This window comes from Tribolium castaneum, chromosome 8 (genome assembly GCF_031307605.1).
Source record: "Tribolium castaneum strain GA2 chromosome 8, icTriCast1.1, whole genome shotgun sequence".
In the NCBI taxonomy this organism is placed as follows: domain Eukaryota; kingdom Metazoa; phylum Arthropoda; class Insecta; order Coleoptera; family Tenebrionidae; genus Tribolium; species Tribolium castaneum.
Window position 1 is genome coordinate 16,131,742 of NC_087401.1, and position 16,400 is coordinate 16,148,141.

Below are 16,400 nucleotides of genomic sequence, written 5' to 3' on the forward strand. Positions count from 1 at the left end.
TCAGGTGCATCGCGGTCGCCTAAGGATGATTTAGTGGCGAACAGGAGACATCCGACAAAATCATAAATATGAGAACAAACTTGTTCTACCGATCTAGTCATCCGTGGCTGGCCATGTCTAGTCAGGTGTTCTGAATAGCTGAGGAACGTTCGTGGCTGAGGTCGTTCAAAAACCAAAATTCGAAAAACATTTTTTATATTTATTCATATGTAGGGTGAGGTGGGGTAACTTTGGCCAGGGGGGTAAAAAATATGTTTTGTTTCCCACGTATTTATTTTTCGGCTTTATCTTCGTTTTATGTCTTTTCTCGGAAGCATAATAGTGTTAGAATCAAGGGAGACACTTCTCCGAACTGTCATTAAACGTCATTAACTGAACGACTTGATCTAATCCAAATCAAATTAATGGATTTTCGTCGCCGACCAACCTAATTATTTTAACGCGGCAATAAAATTCACAAAGTGGTTGAAAAAATCGCTCGAATAACGTTTTCTAATAGAAGAAATGTTGGCACGTTATTAACATGTATTCAATTTGAACAATAAATGTTTGATGGCCAGTTATGGCTGCAAATGAAGAGGTTTCTCATTTTCTCGTTCGCATTAAAGCAGCTTTTAAACGCTAAACTGGAAGTGATATAATCGCTGCTTGCGGAATTTATAATCGACGCTGCAACGGTTTGTGTCTTTCCGGAAATTATTGAAAGAAATTTGTGATTTTGTTAACGAATAAAGCGCCCAATAACCCAATTTCGAAGATATCTAATCTGGTTTAACCTTAACCTACGCTTGAACCAGTAATGGTAGCTGTCGGATGTTTGTAATCTTGACAAGATAAGGATTTGACATTAAACCATTGTCGTGATTTAAAAACTTAGCCAATCACTCGGAGAGAAAGTGCTGTTAGAGCTAAATGCGAGCAGGAATACAAAATGGTTTAACTTTGACGAACTGTAGCGACGCTCAAATTATTATTTGTTCTAGAAATAAATATTTTTTTGGGTTCGTCGCTTGATAAGTGGTTGAAGTCTCCTCCAAACCTCATCAAACAAATTTAGGATAAGGATTATTGAAAAATTTTGAGCTTTCAAGGTTGTTTTTTGGTGATTTCAACACAAGCGACGAACCCAACATTTCCAATATTTATGGAAAATCTCAGAAATTTTTAGTTAAATTAAATGAAACTGATGTTTAATTAATTTAGATTTTAATAAACTTTGCGTCGTTTTGTTTAATAAACAATTTTCATGGTTTTGGGTTCGTCGCCTATAATGAGTCGTTGAAGTCTCTGCTAGTACGCATCAAAAATTCATACAATGTGGAAGAGAACACTTTATTAAAATTACCATTACAAAATTGTGTATTTTTACAGGTTTATACATTGATTAGGAGTTGAAAGTTTCATTTTCTTGGTGATTTCAATATAAGCGACGAACCCAACTGTCCTGCAAACAATTTGGTGGCGCTGAAACCACTTTATTTTCCTGGAACGTTCTTTATTTCTTGTATTTTTTATGATAAAACGATAAAAATTTATTTGTCCGCAAAGCGTAATTTAAAAATTTTTTAAAAATTTGGGTTCGTCGCCTATTGAATCGACAAAGTTTTCAGCTATGTACTCCAGAAACCTCAATAAAACGAGACTAATTGATAAGATTTTATTCAAAATGTTGTAAAACAATAGATTTTTACAATTATTGGAGCTTAAAGATATATTTTTTCGGTGATTTCAACATAGGCGACGAACCCAACATCTTAGAAAACAGTCTGGTAGCGCTGAAACTACTGTTTTATTCTGAAACGTATTTTATTTTTTGCATTTTCTGATGATAAAACTATAAAAATGTGGTTGTCCGTAAATTGCAATGATCTGTAAAGGATTCTCAAAGATTTGGGTTGGTCGCTTATTGAATCATTAAAGTATCAAGCAATAAACTTCAAAAACTTCAACATAACGAAATTATTTAACAATATTGTAGTTGATTTGTGTGTATGTTACAGATTTTAACATTTATTGGAGCTTAAAAATTTATTTTTTCGGTGATTTCAACATAAGCGACGAACCCAAAATCCCAGAAAACAACTTGGTATCGCTGAAACTACATTTTTCCTGAAATGTTTTTTATTTCTTGTGGTTATTCTGATAAAAATGTTTGTGTTCGCAAATGTTAATAATTTGTAGTAGATTTTTGAAGATTTGGGTTCGTCGCCTATTCAATCGTCAAAGTCTCCAGTAATATATTCTTGAAACCTTAACAAAACGTGACTAATTGACAATAATTTATTCAAAATGTTGTAGAACAATGTTTATTTTGCAGATTTTTACACTTATTGGAGCTTAATTTATTTTTTTTTCGGTGATTTCAACACAAGCGACGAACCCAACTCTACTCTGAAAAATATTTGGTGGCACTAAAACTTGAGTTTCTTCTTGAAACGTTTCGTTATTTCTTGTTTTTTTTTTGACAATCCATAAACGAATTTATAAAAAAATAAAAAATGGGTTTTTTCGAAAGTAATTGGCAATATTGCATATAAAATGTTGTGAGGCAGTGTGTATTTCACAGGTTTTTACATTTGTTAGAACCCAAAGTAATATTTTCTGGGTGACTTCAACACAAGCGACGAACCCAACCCATCGTAATGAATCTTTATCAGTGGTCTGTTTATTTTCCAATGTAGCCGCTAACGCGCTAATAACAGCCCAAATCACCCAAGCTCCCATCAGCGCCATCGCAATTACCATTCCGTGTTGTTGGAGTTAATCGTCGGATCAATTAACCCAACAATTAGTTTATAGAGTAAAATCTCGAATCGGGCATTTTACCACGGTGGATAGGTACATTCTTGTTAGGCTTTTTGGCCAGCAGGTAACTGACAAGTTATGTTATCATAAATCTGTTGGCGAAAATAAAACGAAACGCGCTCGAATTTGCATATGCATAAAGACCCTCTCGACTTCTTTCTCACCGAAAACTCGGCCCTTTTCCACACAACCAAATTATCGGTAATTATAGGGTCACGTGGTTTAATTGCCGGACCCGACCGCCAATTTGCAGATTTATCGAAACAAAAATTTTACGCGCGATCTTTCTTTTTTTTTCTTACTTATACTTGGACGAGGGAGATCTCGACGACGACGGACGCCAAAACAAAAACTAAGAATTAAACGCTGAGGCTTAATGATAGATCGGACCAGATTATTTCAACGGGAGGGAATGATACGAAATTGGCCAAAGTTTCGGGTCGATGGACCCAAATCTACCTCTATCAACTTGCTACAAATTATTTAAAACAACCGCAAACTGAGTCAATTATTATCACACAAAACAACAACAAAAAACTAAAAGTAGGAAATAACAAATAGGAAATGAAACATCAACAAAATGCAAAAAAAAAATGTTTTAGTATTATTTTTCAGTCCGAAATTTTATTGTTTGAGAAACAAAGTTAAGTTGTTTTCTAAAAAAAAACATGAGAATAAGTGATTTAAGAACGTACAGTCAAACAAAGTGAATATGACGCCTCAATAAACCTATCTCAATTTACCAAAAATTATTTCTTAAAGAAAATTTTGCTTTAATAAGATGAAATTGACAAAAGATAAATTATTATTAACGTATTTTTTTGATATTCTTTTTTAATTAAATTACGTAACATAATTTTTGCACGAAATAGGCTTTCTTTATTTTAAACTTGATTTTTTTTATTACTTACCTATTTTTATTTTCTAAAATTTTTAAAATGCAATTATTCAGAACTAATTGTTATTTAATAGTAATTCCGACTTATTTATGCTTATGTTGCAACTACTCAAATGTTTTTTTTTAGATCTGACATCGAAACAACTTAGATTTTAATCAGTTTTTGTTAGATTTGTCAAAATGTTATGTGAAAATTGTAGTTTTCAAACGTTGGTGAATTAAGTTAAACATAAAAAATTGGTGACTTTTCATTAAAAAAATACATCTACAGCAGGGTTTAATAAGGTGTCATTTTCAGTTTGTTCGACTGTACCTACCTTCATAAAAAAATAAATTCATCCTTTTTGAAAAATAAGGTAGAAAGAACGCTCCAAAATGGATGTAAAAATTCACAATTTTTACTAAAAGATAATAGACCCTGGAGGCAATAAAATAAGAAAAACAGTACATGTTAGAAATGTCTCAGTATTTATTTATCAATCTTGAAATCGTCTTGTTTGTTATTCTGCCTTATCTGAAAGAAATTTCATCTGCAGGTCAAGATAAATAAAGCTATAATAAATTAACAAAAAAAACGAAATAAAAATTGCATAATCATAATAATAAATAAAAATAGTGAAGATATTTTTAATTTTTTTATGACAACAACAACTAACAAATAGAAATGAGAACAAGATGGGAAAAAAATTTAATATGAAATTTTATTGTTTGTTAATATGTTTTTTCCTGAAAGAAATTTTAGTTTTTAGTCAAGAATTTGAGAAACAAAGTTAAATTCATAAAATCTATCAAAGAAAACGGAATAATAATAAGTGAATTGGAAAGATGTATCTAATGTATAATATAACAGAAAAATAAAAATAAAGAAGACATCCCAACTAGTTTCTGAAAACGCTAATGATTGAATTATCAATGAAACCGAAACAGAAACAAATAAATTGTAAAAGCACTGTTCGTATTAATAAATAAAAATGAGACAAAACCAAAATGAAACAAAAAATTAAAAAAATTGGAAGGATAAACAAAAATTATATGTTTTTGCCCAATTTTTCGTGAACAAACGAATTCTTGACACAGTTTAAACTGAAAACACCCGAAACTAGTTAAGATTCGTAAAGATAATCACGAAAAATTGGAAGAAAAGTCTGTTTTAAGACAAGTCAAGATTGTAATAAATTCTAGTATCAATTCATTACTTACCGACACAAATACTGAGCTAGGAAATTAGAAACATAATAATGACAATTTTTTGCGTTAGGATTCTCACAAAAAAATTTAATATGCACATAAATCCGAAAAATCCTACTATAAAAATAATAATTTATTAATACGAGATTTTTTCAAAGATTGGAGTAGAGATAAGATACAAAATTGCGGAAATATAATCAGGGTCAACAACCGAAGTGAAACAAATTTTCGTGAAATATTTGCCGAATAAAAGCCAGAGAAAAATGTAAAGTTGTTTTATTAGTTCCGTCGCATATTTACAGAAATTTACAGAAACTACGTACATATTTACATTGATCACACTGTACACGACCGACTACTAGATTCATCTATCACATTTCGGCACAAATAAATAAAAAAATAAATAAGTAAACATTCCGCTACGTTTCATCAGCGAACATCGCCTCACACTTGACAATCTGTCCGTAAACTTTGTCGATTCGTTCGTTGAGGATTTTGACACTTTTGTCAGGCAACATCGGCAGCAAGTCCTTGACAACGTCACTATTCTGCTCGAACAAGTCTCTCAGCAGCCGCCCCACGTCCCTTTTCTCCCTCAGTCTCTTAATCACATCGGCTGTGCTCTTCCGAAACACGCACAAATTCTCCAGCAGCAAATTATGATAAACCTCGTACTTTTTCAACAGTCTGTAACCGTGCAAAAGCCCACTCTCGTTGTCCAGAAACACCAACAGGTCCGTATCGGCCCGCTTGGCCAGATTGTGGGCCGGGGCGTCCATAATGTTCACATTCCACTGGTAGTTGTACAAGTTGTTGACGATGCGGTCCAGGTTCGCCGTCAGATAGTCGAAGATGATCAGGTCCGACCACTGGGCCAACTCCACGAAAACGCGCAACTGCTCCTCCTCCGGGAGATTCGACGACACGTTGAGCACGTCAAACTTGTTCAAGTGCCGCTCGTTGGGCTTGAACACCTGGGGGATGGCGGCAGGGAGCAGATTCTCGATGTACTGTGTCACCACCACCGGCTTATTCGCACTCCACTGGGCCTTGGCCACGTCCCCCGCCACCCCCTTCCAGAGCGGCTGCTCCAGGTCCACGACGCTGACGCAGCTGGGGGCCAGGTTCGGCAGCTGGAGCACCTGCCCCAGGTAGTAGCTGAAGAGCTCGCCCTGGATCTGGTCGGTGTTCTGGCGGTAGCGCACACAGCCCTTGGTGCCGTCCCCCAGGACCAACAGCCGGTTTTGCATCCTGCCGCAGCCGCGCTCCAGCTTCACCCCCACGTTGGCCTGGAGGTGGTGCGTCCAGCGGCGCTGCTGGCGGCGGTAGCCGGCGGGCAAGGCGGCCTCCACGCGCCGCCCCCAGTAGACGCCGCCCGTGACCACCTCGCCCACGTTGTCGATGAACGAGACGAAGTTGTTGCTGTTGTTGACGAAGACGCTCCTGATGGCCGCCTCCGAGACGGTCTCGAGCGGCTTGAGGCACCAGAGCGCGAACGCGACGCCGAGCGTGAGGCCGCAGGCGAAGGCCACGACGGCGATGGCGGCCAAAAGGTGGCGGCAGGAGCGGGTGGCGCCGGGACGGCCCTCCAGGTCACTATACGCCGGCATTGTCAGAGCATTTTTTCACACGGCGCGTCTGAACTCTTCGGTTCTCTTTTATACACTGAGCTGGAGCGAGGAACGTCGACAATAACCAAGAGTGGGAAGAATAACTGACATATTTCCGAGGAGAGAGACGGAGGAAGAGGGCGGGGGGCGGTGCAGGGGGTTTGTGTGCGTATATGGCGTTTTCGGTATTGTTGCCTGGACGGGGGATTTTTACGGGATTTTTCGGCTGGGGGAGGGGGGGGGGGCGATTTTTGATGAGGGAGGATCGGGTTTCAGGACGGTTTCATTGTGGCGATGGAATTTGAGGAAATATCGAAAAATGGGACAGCTGGATTAGGTTTCGAAGACTTTCGACGTTTATGGATAATTAAGTACGACTGGAGCTAATTAAGATGATGCTAATAATAACTGTAAAATTGAATTTTTACTAGCTGATGGATCTGTTTGCCTAATAAGGTGCAACCATTTCTTACGGTTAACTTTTACATATTTTATTCGATTACGATTAACAAATGCAAAATAAATAACTCCATTAGGAACTTTTTTCCAAAAAAAGTCTATTTTTTAATTTTTTTATAGATTTTTTAAAGATTGTCAAAGAAAATACAAGAAATAACGAAGCGTTTCAGGAAAAAACTCAAGTTTTATTAGTGCCACCAAATATTTTTGGGTTCGTCGCTTGTGTTGAAATCACCGATAAAATAATAAACTAAGCTCCAATAAGTGTGAAAACCTGTAAAACACACATTGTTCTACAACGTTTTGAATGAAATATTGTGAATTAGTGACGTTTTGTTCAGGTTTCAAAAGTATACTACTGGAGACTTTGACGATTCAATAAGCGACGAACCCAAATCTTCAAAAATCTATTACAAATTATTAAGATCTGCGGACACAAACATTTTTATGAGAATAACAACAAAAAATGAGGAACATTTCAAAAACAAATGAAGTTTCAGCGATACCAAGTTGTTTTTGGGATTTTGGGTTCGTCGCTTACGTTGAAATCACCGAAAAAAATAATTTTTAAGCTCCAATAAATGTTAAAATCTATAATACACACACAAATCAACTAGAATATTGTCAAATGGTTTCGTTTTTTTGTGTTATTTTTCCCGAAAACGGTCGAATAATCAGGAATTTGTTATAACTTATAAGAATAAAGCGAATAAAACTGAAAATTCTCTTTATTCTTCGTGTCCGAATTTTTGGAAGAGAAAAAATTGCAATTTTGGATAGCGATGGTGTTTTTCTAGCCATAAATATGAGTTTTATTCAAATGCCATAAATTGTAAAAAACAAGTTCGATTTTTGGGATGTAAAAAATGGAGTTGATTTGTGTGCTGTTTTTTAATTATTATTTACGGTTCCACAAGTTTAAACGTGTTTCTCTTGGACAGTTTTAACTTTTTCGCAGCTTGGAATTTCTATTTAAAATGAAAGGGATTCAGGTAAGAGTAAAATTTGAAATGAAATCTATTATGTTCTAATGATGGCAACTTTGTGGGCGAAACACGTTGCAGAAACCGTACCAGTGTCTACTGTCTTTTAAACAAAAATTGTAAATTTTTATAGTCATTCTGAAGAGTTTTTTGACCTTATTTTAAAAAAATATTAATTCATGTTTTTTATTTAGATAAGTACAGTCAAACAAAGTGAAAATGACACCTCATTAAACCAGTTCAGAATAATACATAATTAAACCATTTCGAATTAAGTTTCCAATTACTTTGCATTGACAAATGTCAAAGTTAATTGAAATCCTATTTTTTTAATGAAAAATTTAATAACCTTTGAAAGTCAGCAATTTTTTAGGTTTATGTTTGAAAACTATAATTTCCACTCAAAAAAATAAACCACTCGCAGAATTAAACCTTCTTCTCTCAATTAAACAATGATTTAAATCATTTGTTATTTTACATAAAATCAAGTTTAAAATAGAGAACAAAAGTTCTTTTTTTTTTGAAAAAAAAGTCACAATATTTTTACGGCATTTAGAACTTAAGGCCACATAAGAAAATAGATAAATAATTAATTAGCAAAATCAGACCCCTTTTATTGTTCTCAAATCGTCAAGTTTATAAAAAAGCTGTTTTCAAAGCTAGTTTGCAAATTGTCGACCGAGAGCTTGAATTTTTGCTTGCGTCTCGAATCGAATCCCATAATTTTTGAATTTCATTAAGTGCAATCCAATCTCATCTGAGTATTTTCCGGAAATAACCTCCTCGTTAATCTGTAACTGTATTCCGTAATTTCTCGTAGCTCCGGGAAGAAAATGGATTTTTTCGCGTCGGGCTTTCTCGGGTCATTTGACACAAGAAATTCCTCGATCATTTCATAACTATCGTAATCGCCATTAAAAAAAAGCCCATCTCAGAGAAGCCCTACAATAAATATTGACCGATCGACAAACCCCAGCAAATATTTGCTCACAGCCGAGCCAACAATACGTTAACAATTTTACAATTTGTTTAACGATTTTATGGTATTTTTTTCGGGTTTTATATCGTTATTTTCGGAGCCGTGTTTACACTCGTCGAAATAATTTACGAGACGTTTAATGCGCGACCAAATAATAAAACCGAATATTCATCCATGGAAATCGCCCGTTTAACCCACATATTCCACATTCCCGGTCCGGGACGAATTACTTACAACTTTCGCTAATTACACGTCGCTCGTAAATTAACCTTAGATTAAGAACTAACTGCGATTGAGATGTTATCGGACTTTTTTAAGCGTGACTGTCATGAACAATCGAACTGTGCGAGGAGAAAAGGACCTTCAAGCCATGACTCTCAAAAAGTGAAAAAATATAAATTATTACCTTTTCATTATTCTGAACTAATAGTTATTTGTGAATTATTGCAATTAAATGATTTATTTAAAAAGTTTGTGTTAAAATATCTGCAAAAGACGGTCAGTACTTGGGGCCCTGGTGGCTCAGTGGTATAAGCGCCACTTACGAACGGGTAGGTCGCGGGTTCGAACCCGGATCAGGGTAACAATTTTTCTATGAAAAAAAGTGTAGAAAAGGTAAGGAAACAAAACGTAAGCAAAAATAAGAGATTGAGAGAACACATTGACGTATAAACGTAAAGCGGAGCATAAAACTGACAGAAATAAGAAAATAATGCGGCAAAAGGTAAAAGTACGTAAAGGCTCCAAATTGCAAACGTAAGAGCACATTATAATAAAAGTAGAAAATATTTTTTGTTTTGAGAGAAAAAGAGATGAACGTAAAAGTGAAACGTAACTTCAAACATTAACGTTGAATCCTTAGATGAGTTTTTCTTTAATTATAAAAAAATTAAACAAAAATATTGAATTTATGTCTAAAAATGTTTAGTTAACTGCGTTTGTTTAGCAAAGTCCCGAAAAACATTGTTAATAAAAATCATGGCCACTGCGAATCCGGTAGGATTTGCGCACGTCCACTATTTTTGACTAGAAAATACACAAATTTGGTGATTTTTGGAGAAATTATGTCCATTTTCGGTCAAAAACGTGCTGAAAGTCACAAAAAAGGTAAAAACAGTTTTAAAATTGTAGAATCAACTTATACGCCCGGTATCTTTTGACGAAATCTGGTGAAAAATTAGAGAATTAAATTGAAAAAAAGTGGAAGAAAATGTTTTCTCGAGCTAATTCGCCAACTTTTGAACTGAAAGTATTTGCATTTTAGGTCAATTATTGCAATTATATAGTTTGTAATGTTGATTTATTTAAAAAGATTGTGTTAAAATATCTGCAAAAGACGGTCAGTACTTGGGGCCCTGGTGGCTCAGTGGTATAAGCGCCACTTACGACGGGGAGGTCGCGGGTTCGAACCCGGATCAGGGTAACAATTTTTCTATGAAAAAAAGTGTAGATAAGGTAAGTAAAACAACAAATAAGCAAAAATAAGAGATTGAGAGAACACATAGACATATAAATGTAAAGCGGAGCATAAAACTGACAGAAATAAGAAAAAATGCGGCAAAAGGAAAAGTACGTAAAGGCGCCAAATTGTAAACGTAAGAGCACATTGTAATAAAAGTAGAAAATATCATTTGTTTTGAGAGAAAAAGAGATGAACGTAAAGGTGAAACATAACTTCAAACTTTTGCATTGAATCCTTATATGACTTTTTTCTTGAATTACAAAAAATAAACGAAAATATTTGATTTATGTCTGAAAATTTTTAGTTAACTGAGTTTGTTTAGTAAAGTCCCGAAAAACATTGGTAATAAAAATCATGGCCACTGCGAATTCGGGAGGATTCGCGCACGTCCACTATTTTTGACTAGAAAATACACAAACTTGGTGATTTTTTGAGAAATTATGTCCATTTTCGGTCAAAAACGTGCTGAAAGTCACAAAAAAGGTAAAAACAGTTTTAAAATTGTAGAATCAACTTATACGCCCGGTATCTTTTGACGAAATCTGGTGAAAAATTAGAGAATTAAATTGAAAAAAAGTGGAAGAAAATGTTTTCTCGAGCTAATTCGGCGACTTTTGAACTGAAAGTATTTGCGTTTTAGGTGAATTATTGCAATTATATAGTTTGTAATGTTGATTTATTTAAAAAGTTTGTGTTAAAATATCTGCAAAAGCCGTTCAGTACTTGGGGCCCTGGTGGCTCAGTGGTATAAGCGCCACTTACAACGGGAGAGGTCGCGGGTTCGAACCCGGTTCAGGGTAACAATTTTTCTATGAAAAAAAGTGTAGATAAGGTAAGTTAAACAACAAATAAGCAAAAATAAGAGATTAAGAGAACACATAGACGTATAAACGTAAAGCGGAGCAAAAAAGTGACAGAAATAAGAAAATAATGCGGCAAAAGGTAAAAGTACGTAAAGGCTCCAAATTGTAAACGTAAGAGCACATTGTAATAAAAGTAGAAAATATCTTTTGTTTTGAGAGAAAAAGAGATGAACGTAAAGGTGAAACATAACTTCAAACTTTAACGTTGAATCCTTAGATGACTTTCTTCTTAAATTATAAAAAAAATAAACGAAAATATTTAATTTATGTTTAAAAATTTTTAGTTAACTGACTTTGTTTAGTAAAGTCCCGAAAAACATTGTTAATAAAAATCATGGCCACTGCGAATCCAGTAGGATTTGCGCACGTCCACTATTTTTGACTAGAAAATACACAAATTTGGTGATTTTTTGGAGAAATTATGTCCATTTTCGGTCAAAAACGTGCTAAAAGTCACAAAAAAGATAAAAACATTTTTAAGTACAATTAATTACTTATCTGACATAGTTCAATCATCAACTAAAAAATTAAATTAAATTATGATTGAAATTAATTGTTTGAAACGTTTTTAATTTTGTAAATTGGCTAATTAAATCGGTTTTGGGGGCATCACAGGTTACGACGTGTTTAACAAACGAAACATACCAAGAGCTCTAGACTAGGTAAAGAAAGGAATTTATGACCGTACAATTCCCAGAAAGCAATTTGTAGAGTATTTAAAACGGACCTACTTTAAACAGCTTGTTGCAAAATGAAAAAAGTAAATGACAGAATTATTTTTGTGGTTATATCTCACTACTGCTTGCCGTCCGCCGCTAACTACATAAGTAGGCCTCGACAATTGTAGGGCAGGTGGTCTGAACTTCTGAGGTACACACATTTGTGGGATAAATGGCTACGGCTCCGGCCCAAAGGAACCAAATCCACGTCACGTGACATATGAATGCAACCAACTGACATATTTAGCAAGATCCGGCTCGAAAGACCAAATAAATAATAAACGAATCCAAAGCCTCCTCTGGAAGTTACTTTGACCACTCTTTTTACAAAATTTTCCAAGTCCGTGCGATGAGCCCAGCCAGTCCGTCCCTGTAGCCAGCGACCGGTTGTTGGAATTGTGCATATATTAAGTCTCATATTAGAAAAGTGCAGGTTATATAAACACAGTCATTATAATAATTTTAAATGAGACGGGAATAAAATTATAAAATAATGTCCAAGAGAGACAAATATTGTTTTTAATATATTTTTATGGCAGCATAAAACAATAATTGTAAATAATATTCGTCCGGAATAGAACAAGTTGCAATAACGTTTCTCATTCTTGTCTTACGGTATGCAATGGGGCCGCAGCCACAATGCGAAACCGTAAATCATCCCTGTGGATGATTGTTCGATCCATGAATGAAGAAGGCCAGGTATGGGGAATTTTTCCGGTGAAATTTCGGCCGAAAAGCTCAAGGACGGCGGAAGCTCACGCTGAGACTTTGTCTCGTTTCGGCGAAAATTGCGCATTCTTAACCAGTGAATTTTTAGATGATTTGTTCAGCTAATACATATGTTAATTTGTCACTGCTGGTTTATTTTATTGCAATGCGAAACGTTAGTTTTATTTCTGTTGGTTTAACGGTATTTTTTCGCTTCATTCACCTGTTTTATTGCACACTGTTTTCCGACTCTACCTTTTAGATTACGCAATTAGCGGTAATTTTATTTTTTAAGTCACGAATTATTAAAAATGTGATGCTTCAAAGTAAATGAAAAATTAAGTAAAAGAAGGCTATAAAGTTTTATCTTCTATTTAGCTGTTACAGGCTGAGTTGTGTAGTGAATTTTTTCTACGACCGTCCATACGTAAATCATATCAAATAACAAAATAATAATAGTTATATTTTTATAATTATTTGAGGTATTTATCTAATTTTTGTATTTTTTTTTTGTATTATCTACAGGGTGTTCCGTCTAAACCGAAGTATAGGTAATTTTAATAATGATAATCATCTGAAAATTTGTATACGACCATAATCTCTTAGGTCCTGCACAATAAAAATATTTTCAAGATGGTGACACTTCCGGTTATACCGGAAGTCGCTATCAACTTTCTTATTTTAAATAGAAAGCTATATTTTTTAGTGCGTTTTTGGATTACTAGAGTTATTTTAAGGTAGTTTCTATAAGATTTCTCTATACCTAAGTTTAGCCGTTTACGAAATATTTAGGGTTTTTAATTTTTTTTTGGATTTGCACCTTCTATTTCAAAAATCGATAACTCTGCCATTTTGTAAAATTTGGAAATATTTTTTAGCTCATTTGAAAGAGGAAGCCTTGATCTTTCCTTTGGTGTTTTCAAATTTTTAAAAAATAATAACTAACCCCAAATCTTTAAAGTTAAGTATTCAGAACTTTAAACACCCATAACTCAATTTTTTAAAATGAAATGCCACAAGTTTTATTTCATTAAATCGTAGAGAATTTAATTCTGCATCGATCTGTATTAGCACTCCCTATACTTATGTTCAATAGTTTTCAAGTTATAATAACTTTTTGTTGGGATTGAGAAATTTTCGCATAGGTTGCCATGGAAACGAGAGAAAAAAATGTGATAAATTAAAGTTTTTTAAATGAATTTATTTTGTTTTCACAGGACGGAGAACACAATTTTGAACAGAGATTGTCGCTTGTTTAATCAAAAATGTTTTCATGGCAAACTATGCAAAACTAGCTGGGGTTAATAAGAAATTTTCTACAATGTCAAAAAAACCAACATAACTTGAAAATTATCACAGATAGGTATAGGGAATGCTAATACAGATCGATGCAGAAAAAAATTCTCCTCCATCTAGTAAAAAAAAATTGGGACATCCCATTTGTAAAAAATTAGTTATGGGTACTTGAAGTTGTCCAAACTTAACCTTAAAATTTTTGGGTTTGTTAACTTTTTTTCCAATTTTGAACACACTGTAGAACAGTTCTAGGCTTTGTCTTTCAATTTCCCAAATGTGATTTCGAAATTTTTAAAACTAAGAGAGTTACCGATTTTTTAAGTGACAGGTGCAAATCCAAAAATTTTCAAAAAATTTTATATATCTCAAAAACGGTTAAACTTAGGTATAGGGAAAGCTGATAAAAACGGCCTTAAAATAACTCGACTAATCCAAAAACGCAGTGAAAAACATAGCTTTCCATTTAAAATAAGAAAGTTGATGCCGCCATCTTGAAAATATTTTCATCAAAATATAGTTCAAGTAATCAGTATTTTAATTTGGCTAGTTTTTTTATTAACTCGTAGTTCTAAATTTCACCAGAATTTTATATTTTGTTCGGTAATGTTTAAAATAAGTACTACCTGTACATAAAAATATGAAAACAGAAGTTTTATTTTTTGAATTTTTTCGTTGCACTGTTTCCTTATAAAAGTCGGTAATCAGCATATTCCTGGCTCGTTAGCGAGTCGAAATAATAAAAAATCGTAAAGTTAATAAGAAGTCAGGCAGCTGTGTGCGCCGGACTCGGTGTTTTTTTTCCACTATCGTAAATATAATCGAATAATAAAAATGGCATTCCGCTGGGCCGACCGGAGGGGTGTGCCCCCTTAATCCGGGCCGCGTTAACAATGTACTTTACAACATTGTTGAGTAGTACATAAAATCGTTTGTTGTGGCGGATTTACGGCGCTAATAACTCAATAAAACGCCTTGAACTTTACAATAGAGCTCATAACATAACGCCGTAATCGAGGAGAGAAAGTCGATAATTGCGGAACAACAATTAATCCATAAATTAGCTGCCGGGGTCGAAAAATAGGAGGAGGATTTGAGTGAATTATTTCGAGCTTTTATGAAGTGGATAGATAAAAAGTTGGGTTTTGCAATGAAGTCATGTGTAAACATGCAAAATTCAGTCCGAGGAGATTTGCGGTTTTTGCGGTGATTGTAATTGTAATTTGTATGTATTTCACTTTGATGTGAGATGTTTATTATTGTTGTATTCCTTGGAAGATCTGGACCACCCGTCTACAATGCAATCTTAGAGTTCTTATATGGTTACGTCAGGACGATAAGAAATCCTGAGGTGTAATTCACCATTAAACAGACCTAGGAATAAAATAAATTTCGTAAACAATGACGGAATTTCAAGCATTTCGTGTTTATTTCAATCTTTACATCATTATGTCTGTATCAAGGGAATTTAATTTTGGTAATAGGTATTGGTAATGACTATGACCATGACTAATGACCGACAAATTTTTAATTTATTTTATTTTCTCAATTACGGCAAAACTATTAGAAAAAGTGGAACTATTTTGATCCTAGTCTATGTAAAATGATGCGGGGAATCGACTGGCGTTGAGAAAATCGCCAAATTCCCAACAGTTTTTTAGTTATGAATTTTTTAAAATTTTACCAATTTTTGCATTTTTCTCCAATTTGCTCGAAAACTATTAGTCGGAGAACAATAATGTTTTTTGAAAAAGATAGATAATTTTAAGAGCTTTCTAACGATAATACACTTCATGGGGTTATCTCTGATAGTTCCGGAGCTATTGCTCGACAAATGTTTCGGGTACCCAAAATCGACAAAAACTGCGACGAAAATTGATAAAATCAAACATCTAAAAATCGAACATATGGACTTTTTGTGGACTTTTAACAACTTTTGTGGGTTGTTAAGACATAAAGAAGTCCATAAAAATTTACTGGAGTGAGTTAAAAAAAAATTTTTTTTTCGTCACTTTGAAGTGATATTTATTACTCAGGAAATTTGAGCAAAAAAATTGAAAATTTTAAATCTCGTGAAAAGTTGGTATAATACAGACAAAAAGCCGCTGAATCCAATGGAACAAACCGCGTTGCTCAACGACTTTTAGTTTTCGAGTTATGAATTTTTTTATTGAATAAAATTTTCCACTATGACAAATGGCTACCCTAAATTTAAGCAAAAAATTTTAAATTTTTGATTCCTATGAAAAATTGATATAATATGTAAAATGAGCCGTAGAATTCAATGGAACAAACCGCATTGCTCTGCGACTTTTAGTTTTTTAGTTATGAATTTTTTTAGATTTCACCTATTTTTGTCTTTATTTGCAATTTTCTCGAAAACTATTAGTCGGAGAACAATGACTTTTTTAGAAAAAAACAGATAATTTAAAG

General features: G+C 34.1%; 1 protein-coding gene across 1 annotated transcript; it reads right to left on the bottom strand.

Moving 5' to 3' along the window:
* Positions 1-5,151: 5,151 nt before the first annotated feature.
* Positions 5,152-6,579, bottom strand: fj (four-jointed). Its single transcript, XM_968138.5, has one exon. It carries the CDS (start codon positions 6,499-6,501, stop codon positions 5,311-5,313), a length of 1,191 nt encoding a protein of 396 aa, XP_973231.1. The 5' UTR covers positions 6,502-6,579; the 3' UTR covers positions 5,152-5,310.
* Positions 6,580-16,400: the final 9,821 nt, after the last annotated feature.